Raw genomic sequence first — 9,832 nt, forward strand, 5'->3', positions numbered from 1 at the left:
AAAGGGGTATTTCATTCAATACCTTTTTCAAAGGTTCTTCTTTATGAAGATCTCTTGCAGTGACTGGCTGTGAGCAAAATCATATAGTCACTTTCTTCTAGATTTGGGTACCAAAAGGATCAGTTCTGATACTACTTGGTACTATGTTATTTCAATCAACATTGTAAAGGTACTGAATATCAATACCAAGCCCTAATACCAACAGGTGTCGGTCCAGCTACTTAAAGCACATTTATTCATTATCTCATCATCTGGTTTCCCCAGCTGTTTATCTGGATACATTGCACACTAAACTACTTATGTACTGTTAAATCATAACTTAAAGGGAGAGTTCATATTTTTTTAAGTGTGGTTATATGAGGTACTTATCCATAGTCAGTGTGTTACCTACATTAGATGGTGGTCACAGGGGCATGTCCAGACTATGTGAACAGAGGTGGCCCAAGTGGGGCACTGACTTATGTAGGGGTGGCAACTAGCATTACAATATCTCACAGTTTCTTATTTCTGTTTAAAATTTGCATTTCAAAGCTAAATAGTCACAACAGACGCTATTTAAAGCATTATTAATTTATTAAGAGGGCAAAATTAACCTTGTAAAAAATTAAAGTAGGCAACATATGAAATAAAACATTGCACATTGAGGTGCTCCCATACCTCAGTTGGTAGAGCATTTGCCCCATGTGCTGGGGCTGCTGTGTGACCCATCATTTGCTGCATGCCATCCCCCTCTCTCTACCCCATTTCCTGTCCTGTCTTCAGCTGTCTCTATCCAAAATAAAGGCAAAAGCCCAAAAACTAATCTTTTTTTAAAAAAAAACATTGCACATTTAAAAATACTGATCAAATAGTTGGCTGAAATTATGGTCCCACCTCTCACCGGCCAATTAGATTTCAGGGGTGGCCAGTTAAAAATAGTTAATGATAATCAGTATCTGTTTAAGTGTAGGCTAGATTTAGAATATTTTCATGGTTTTACCCTGCTGTCAGACGTACTTTTCTGATGGAAAACCGCTGTTATACAAGCCAAATATTACAACAGCAACAACAACTAAACCCCACTGGTAAAAACATTGCAGAACATGGGGTTGCTAGTCTACTGCTGCTTTGATTTGTTAGTTTGTTTCTGTTATTGTGTGACTTGAGTGTTTTAAAAGGTTAATTCAGATTCACTAAAGTCACATAATAACTAACAAACCAACTAATGTAGGCAGCAGTAGACCTGCAACTCTTGTGTTCTATTAAGTGAAATTACTAATTTTGCCAATGGAGTTTGGTTGCTTTAGAAATAGTTATATTTGGTTTATATAACAGCATCTTCCTGTCACATAAGCCTGTCTAACAGTAAGGTAAAGCAGTTAAAGTATTCTTAAACCGATAATACTTTTTTTTAGTTTGTTGCTTAGCTTTCTACACGGTTACTCCTGCTGTTTCTCCAAATTGGGGTTGTGTCATCTACTGTAGGTAATACACTGACTATGGAAAAGTACCTCATACAGATCATCTTCAAATATTCCAGATAGTCCAAACCTTGATTTAAAGTGACTGATTCAAACAGCTTGTATTGGTTTTGTATTAGTTGGTAAATTGACATGTTATTTCTTGTTATGCTCCACAATAACAAAGCTGTTTGCCAGCTGCTCCTCCTCTCCTCTGCCTGTTTCTTCTCCTTCCTGCTGCCCTGTGCTGCCTCCTCTACACCTCAGACAGTCTGCGCTGACGCTCAGCGGTGACGGCTCACACACAGTCGACTCCGTCATCGCTGCAGGATCGGACTGAGAGGATCTGGCGGATCCGCTGGCAGAGTGGCTGAGTACAGGACCCGTCTCCATCGTCGGCCTCCTGAGGTTCTGCTCCTCCGCCTCTCTCTCTGCGCTCACCTTCCTCTCTTTCTTCCTCCGCTCTTTATTTGTGCTCTCCTCTTTTTTTCTCTTCTGTTCCTCCATGGCCTCGTGCACATGGAGCTGGCCCATCCTCTCTGCCAGCTCCCTCAGCTGCTGGTCCTCCTCCTCCATGGAGCTCAGTGAGGAAAGCCTCGGGTTGGCTGGTCTCTTATTTTGTAGGTCTGTTAAAAATTTCACACTTAGTCTGAAGACTGACATTCAATTTTAGCACAGTAATTAACAAAACAAAAGTTTTTCCACTGTTCCTAAAATCACCAACTCTGGCCTGGTCAAAATAAATCCTTAATTCACAGTGTGAAGGAGTGTGGAGAGCGGCTGCAGCAGCCTGGACAGAGACGCTCCACAGGTCTGCTATCAGAGGATGCACATTTTTATTTCCTCTGACTGTGTCAAAATCTGATGTTCTCCCATCACAGATGATGAAAAAGGTGTTAGAATGTGAGTACTGCTAGTAAAACATACTTATGTAGTCTCATATAAGAATTTAGTGTGGTGCACTGTAAAAGAAAGAAAAAGAGGTTGAATTGTTGAATATTTGTTTTGTGCAGCCAAATCTAATTTGACTAATCATTCATGGGTCAGACCATGAAATTAATTAAACGAGAGATGAAACCCATAAATGTCTGTATGATATTACTGCAGTGGTTACACTTGCTGGATCTCTTGATTTTTGTTTAATTATTTTAAAAGAGAGTACCTTGGAGTTTTTTTTTTGATAGTTTTTGAGTAGTTGCAAGCACACTGGGACCAACAGATACAATGTTTTGTGAAATAATTTCATGTATGACAAGAAGGCCCAAACAATTAAAACTTTGTCATAGACAGTGTTTGACAAAGTTTATAGAGCTTCTCCTGACTCAGTAAATCATAAAACCGGGTGATTTTTTTAAGGGAGTCTGGGGTCTTCTTACTGTATCTGTATATTTGAGATCTTTCTATTTACATGATAAAATCAATATCGTCCCATCCCAGCCCAAATCAGGAACCTGCTACTTTCCAGCAGCATCCTGTATACTAACTGATTTTAATTTTTAGCCAGGCCATACAACAATTATAGCAATCATATCAGACCCATAAAAAGTATATAAAGTTTAAAGTGTCACCTGTTGTATCCTGCTGCTGTGTCCAGGCAGGAGCCTCTGCTGTGGGCTCTTCAGGATTCAGTCTCTGCTCTGTGGCTCCAGCTCTCAGCGTGATGTGCAGGGAAGCAGCCTGATGTTGACTGAGCTCATCTTCACCTCTGCCTCCATCTCCCGGGGCCACGCTCCCACCGCCGCTCCTGTCACTACAGCCGCTGCTTCTGCCATCTTCCACAAACACGTCATCAGTTTGACTGCGGACAGCTGCAGCAGCTGCAGAAGCTCTGGCATCTGTGCTACGATCCGTTCTGTCATCACCAGCAGTCTGAGCAGGTCTCCTGCTGCTCCTGCTGCTGTGCGCTCGCTGAGGTTTGTCCTGCAGCAGAGGGCGGCCCCTGATGGCCAGGTCAGGGTATGTCCTCTGCATCTCCATGATGGACTGGTCCACACTGAAGAGGTGGCTGCGTCGAGGTTTGGGCAGAGGGTTCACTGTGAGCCTGGTGTCCAAATACTGAGGGACCTGGAGAAATCAAGCAGACATGAGTTCAGTATAGACTGCAGCTGCTTTGTTAAGGCTGGTTCTGGCTGGTAACCTGGCAGTGTTTTGTGTGTGTTGATGATGTCTTTTGTCTAATGTGTGACAGAAAAATGTAGGACATCTCTTTATTTCAGTAAACTCTACTGTTGCAGCCACATTTTGTCCCTCACACCTGATCAGTTTGTACCAGCGGCAGATATACAGGCAGTACAGCTGCACTGAGGCCCACAATCAAAGTGTGAGTGCTGACTGAAAGGGATAGTTCACACAAAAATGAAAATTCAGTCATTATCTACTCACCTCATGTCAATTAAACCTTAGTGTATCCATCAGTGTATATCACACACAACAGACGTAACAAGACAAGAAACTATGTAAAAGATGTAACAGAATGAAAGAGAAGTAACAAGACTAACAATGAGATAGCATGACAAACAAGATATAACAAGACAACGTTAAAAAAAAAGTAAGACAAAAAGAAGTAAAAAGACGAAAAAGACATACCAAGACAAAAAATGAGGTAACAACCAACCAAAAAAGACATAGCAAGATGAAAAAGAGGTCAAAACAACCAAAAGAGAAGTAACAAAACTAAAAATGAGGTGGCAAGACAAACAAGATGTAACAAGACTAAAAAAACAACATAAAAGATGTAACATGACAAAAACAGCGTTTGAGACGTAACAAAACAAAAAAAAACATAATAAGATGAAAAACAACATAAAAGACACACCAAGGTGGAAAATTAACTTGATGAAAGACAAGAAACAATGTAAAGGATAGAACAAGACAAAAAAAGACAGCAAGACAAAAACAAAACACAAAAGAAAACCAAAAATGAACAAAATGAAAGGTGATGGAGGTGCGACTGGAGAAAAGGTGAGGTTCAGTTAGCTTTAAATGTCCTTCAGAGGATGACATTTTACTTTCATACTCTGAGGACATTTCAGAGCCTGATCTTTTTCACTGTTACTACAGTAAACAAGTTGAACCAGTATTTCTACTTTGTCTTTTTAGACAAGTATCTGTTCTTGAGTACAGAACATCTTTTGCCACCTCAGATGAGACCACACTGTTTTATTTATTTCTCACTGGTCCCACTGCTTTGCTGTCAGAGCCTTTTCTTTATTTTTCTCCTCCCTCTCCACACAGTCAACTAAACCCCCTGTGCTCGGCCATACCTCTTTTCTATTTGTCTCGTCCTTCTTCTTCTCCTTCTTTTCCTTCTTCTTTTTCTCCTCCTCCTCATTTTCCATCTCCTCCTCTTCCTTCTTCTCCTCCTCCTCCTCCTCTTCCCTTTGCTCTATTGTTGTCTTCTTCTCTGTGGGTGCCTCCAGATGTGTTGGCCCTGCTCTCCTCTGGAGAAACTCCAGCCACTCCTGCAGTGTCAGATTACAGCCGTCACATGAAATGAGACAGAGTTTGACCATGACAAATACGAGACATGGCCGGACGGTTTCTGATCTCACCTCTGGTCCCAGCTGGTCCTTGTCGAGGAGCTCCAGGAGGCGGTGACACTCCAGCCTGGCCAGCAGGAGCTCAAAGCCCACCAGCATGGCTGTGTCTGGGTTAGCATCCTCACTGAGTCTGTACTCGCTGAAACACATCAAACAGGAAAGAGGACACAAAGTGATAAGGAGAGAAGACCTAATGTCACAGATGACAAAATCACATGGAGAGTCTGTCCTTCAGTTTTTCAAAGAGCTGAACTTCTGCACATCTGTAGCTAGACAGATGTGTAGGAGAAGAGTCGATAATAAAAAGCAAAAAGACTCATGGACACTGTCTTCTGCACTTGCAAATTCAAGATTCATCAACAACATTTTGGTACAATGACCTCCATCAGGTTAATTTTACAAAACACAAAGAGAGACCATTTAAATCAAGGAATCCATGTAGATTTGATAATTCTATTAAAGGGTCTTTTTTCACTGTTGATATCCAGATTTTACAGACTTTTTTGCTCTCAAAGCTTCAACCATGTTTGAATTACATAACTTAAATATTCTTGCTATGATCGACAAGACAGTTATGTGCATTTTGAACTATTTTTTTCTGCAGAAGTTTACATATTTTTATGTCTCTATTGTAGACCTATGTTACCATGAAATGTTTTTTAAGCTACATAATTATATGAATGATGTGAATTTTATGCATGTTTTTTTCTTGTATTGATTTATCTTTTGTCATTTCTGGTGACAGACTTTAGAAGATCATTTTCCGAGCTCCAACCAAATTCAATTAATATATTTCAAATATTTTCTCAATATCATAGCTTTTCTTTACAATTGTGCATTATAAACTTAGATACATTTTTATGCTCGTGTGACTCTATTGAATTATGTCTTCATGTACTGTGACCTGATTGGTCTAGATCCTATATTGTCCCACTAATGGTGCATGTAGGAATGTCAGAAATATATTATTCTAATGAAATTAAATAATTTATAAACATAAAATACTATCAGAATACTACAAAAAAGTAGGTCTACACTACTATATTGTTCAGTGCTGGTCATAATGATGGTACCAGGAGAACTGCAATACTGACTTGAATCTACAATGGTTCACAGAACTGTTATTACACTGTTATATATGATTATAGCTTGATGCACATTTTGTACATAATTCTTATATCCATAATCATATTTCTATTCATCTTAAATTTTCTACATATTGCAGTTTTATATTTTCATATTGCTGTTATATATTGTAGATAAGGCACATCTATCTCTTACATATTGTAGTAGAATGTAAATATTTTCTATTCCTGAACAGGAGCACCTGTAACGTCAACAATTTTCCCCTTGGGATCAGTAAAGTATTTCTGATTCTGATCCAATATTTTTTGAGGTGGTATGTGGCGTGAAAAACACTGGTCTAAATAGTTTTCAGATTTTCCTATAAATGATGTCAGCTTCTAGTGCGACCTGATTAGTCCATGTGGATTACTCCATCTATTTAAACGGTCTCTCCTCGTTTTTTGTAAAATTAATCTGATGGTCATCGCACTGAAACATTGTGTTGTTGTAATAACAATGAGCAGGATTCCCTCTGTTTTTCACAAACATATTTTATATGAAAAATCTTGGAAATGATCTCTGAGGTCCATTTTCGTAACATATTTTTCTTAGACATTTTAGGTCTCATTAAGTTGACTGAAGTTTATGTTCTGGTTCGTCTTACCTCTGTGTTGCGTCAGTATGAGGCAGGTAGCCGATCAAGGCCAGGACTGACTGGATGGTGGAGCTGCTGAAAACCGGCAGCAGACAGTAAACAAAAGGACCCGTAAAAGTCTGAAAGAGACACAAAGAAACAGAAATACATCTCACTAATTACTAAATTTAAAAAAAATGCATTTATTAAGGATCTCTTAAAGTTGTTCATTAAAGAACTGTGGCATTTTATAGACTCTGTGTCTCACTGTTAAATCACTCTTTGCTTTCAGCCCTGCATTCCAAATCACATACTTTTCCTTTATACTTTTACATACTACAGCTGCCCATAAAATGTATGTGCTGCTTCATGCAGTATGCATACAGACATGCTTATGATAGTGCCCTGAACTTTGACCCTCATGCTCATACACCTTTCACAAAGGATTGTGGGTCAAAATAGCTAGAAAAACATGCTGGCTTGCATACAGCAAAAATGCGAGCGGACGCAGTGGGGCATCCTGGTATTTTTGGCATACTGCATTTGAAACAGTATGTTTTTGTTCATTTTTAATCACTAAATAGTGTAGTAGTACTGGAACACACTGCAGGTGTTTCCTCCTTCTACCCCATCCTGTACAGGAACAGGAACAACTCATGAAACCATTACAGGCAACCACATGGTCAACGTCAAAAATAAACTTGACCTCCCGACCAATATATTTAGGTTTTCTCAAATATGTATTTTTAGTGCATAAAACAATTTGCCTCATTTCGCTCTGTTCCACCCCAGCTTGTTTGGGAAAGTATGACGTGTGAGGGAGCATGAAAGTATCTGACCCATTTGTTTTGATCATGCTCTGCTCTCCAGATTTATTGGGCTTTCATCTTCAAAACCCTTTCAGATGTCTCAAGTATTAAACCAAGACCACTGAATAAGTTGTTCTTGGTCTTGATTACTAAACAAAAGGATGTTATTACATTCACAACTCTTTTGGCTCGCTGAGGGATTCTGTTAGTCTGGAAGTCTCCCTCACTCCCTCATCACTTTTGACGTTCTGGGTGGCTAAAATAAGAAAAGCACTCATTAAAAACAGGAACTGAAGAAACCTTTAAACTTGTAAAAAAAAATTAAATATACTTTGAGAGGATCAACAGAACATTTTTACTCAAAGTGGCAGCCTTTCATTTCTTATTTTGCAAACCTGTCCAGATGATGTTGATAGATGTGTCCTAATTTCACCCAAATCACGCTGAATTTGGGTGGCTTGCCTTCTTTTTATATGCAATCAATAAATTTTCATTGTTTAATGCTCTGGCCTATCACACTTAATATATTTGTACCTGTAAAACTACAGTCTGCAGATGAGACTGAGACATGGTATGGTATTTATTTTATTATTTTCTGATTCATCAGCCAATGGTCATGCTTATGAGTCAGTCTGTAACCTACTGTAAATGGTTATGAAATGTATGTTCTGACACTCCTAAGGTGGGGGTGGGGGGAGGTTTTGTTTGTTGTCCTGTCTATTTTCTTTGTTTTGTTTTGCTGTACTTCAAAATATGAAACATGGAGAAATTTGTTATTTTTGGATACTGTATTTGTACCTACATCTTCAGTAATAAAAATGCTTAGGCGTGACAAAAAAAAATAACCATGTGTAAAAGGTGATTTTCTAAACTCTGGAAACAAAATTACTTGAATTAAGACAAAATGATTAAATATAGACGATGTGAAAAGCTGTCTATAAAGCTAAAACCAAATAACAATATACACAAGATAGGGCTAGAGAATATATTGTATTGTATTATACTGTATCATGATATGAGACTAGATATCATGATAGTTTTGTATATTGTTATTTCATGATATCGCCTCAGTGTTGTCTTTTCCTGGGTTTAAAGGCTGTATTACAGTAAAATGATGTCATTTTCTGAACTTACCAGACTGTTCTAGCTGTTCTATTATTTGTTATCACCCAATTAGTCATAATAGTCAGTAATTATCATCTCATTGGATTAATATTTTGTGAAAGCACCAATAGTCATCTCAATAGTCATTTTATGATTTTCACTCATTTTATCACCTCAGCCCCACTTTCACTCCTTGGAGTACACAACATGCGGTCAGTCACAACCTGCATGATCAATAATTATCAATACTGACCAATATAAATCTTCACTTTTGTGATAGGTTTTTCAGATAGATAATACTGGCAACAGATCTGTCTGGCTCTACTTGTTTATTGTAACAAAAGAACACTTAATGTCACACCAGGATATAAAGATATCCAGAATCTAAAATAATCATGATATTGATATAATATCGGTATATTGCCCAGCACTACAGAGAACACTATACTTAACAGCAGCACATACTCCATACATAGACCATAAAATTACCTGGAAGAATGGGTGAAAGAAAGAAAGAAAGAAAGAAAGAAAGAAAGAAAGAAAGAAAGAAAGAAAGAAGGGATGTAGTGCTACCTTCAGGGTCTTTATTTCCTTCTTCCAGGGTTGGAGGAAGAGATTGGCGCACAGTGTTTCCAGCAGTTCAGCAGCTTTAATAAAAGCAGACAGCAGCCTCCTGCAGTCAGTACTCTGGGAACCACAGCCCTCGTTCAAAGCCTGGTAGAACGGGAACACTGTGAAGGTTCCTCCGGGTTCTGGTTCTCTCAGCAGGTACCGAGCCGCCTTCTTCAGCAGGGGGGCGTCGCGGCACGGCCCAATGTCAGTACACTGAAAGAAACAGTTCGTATAATCCTCATACAGCTGCTGGCGGGAAACCTCTACCTCCACCTGTTCTCCTTCTCTGACCCCGTCCTTCATGACTGTCACACCGACCAACACACACACACACAGACACAGACAGATACTGGTGCCAAACTGGAGTGAACGAGGAAGTGTGGCTGTCAAACAAGTTGAGGAGGAAGTGAAAGTGAGAGCAGCTCTGACTCAATATTCACAGTAACCCTCACATTAAAGAGTTATTCCACACTTAAATATGATTTTGAACTGTAAATTAAATTAAATACTGTCATGAAACACATCCACGCTGTTGTTAATACTGACATGTCTTACCAAATATAGAAAATGGCATTTCATAGCTTGAATATGGCTCAACACGCCACCTACTGTTTAGATTTGCCCTGAACC

At 39.0% G+C, this 9,832-nt stretch overlaps 1 protein-coding gene across 1 annotated transcript; it reads right to left on the minus strand.

Annotated features, from left to right (window-relative positions):
- Positions 1-1,076: 1,076 nt before the first annotated feature.
- Positions 1,077-9,804, minus strand: LOC146315872 (uncharacterized). The gene is made up of 6 exons (XM_084736621.1): positions 9,164-9,804; positions 6,708-6,817; positions 4,991-5,117; positions 4,703-4,900; positions 3,008-3,503; positions 1,077-2,065 (listed from the first exon to the last, which is right to left on the minus strand). Exons 1-6 carry the CDS (start codon positions 9,503-9,505, stop codon positions 1,596-1,598), a joined length of 1,743 nt encoding a protein of 580 aa, XP_084592747.1. The 5' UTR covers positions 9,506-9,804; the 3' UTR covers positions 1,077-1,595.
- Between the last annotated feature and the right edge of the window lie 28 nt (positions 9,805-9,832).

This window comes from Lutjanus erythropterus, chromosome 14 (genome assembly GCF_056507025.1).
Source record: "Lutjanus erythropterus isolate fLutEry1 chromosome 14, fLutEry1.hap2, whole genome shotgun sequence".
Classification (NCBI taxonomy): domain Eukaryota; kingdom Metazoa; phylum Chordata; class Actinopteri; order Lutjaniformes; family Lutjanidae; genus Lutjanus; species Lutjanus erythropterus.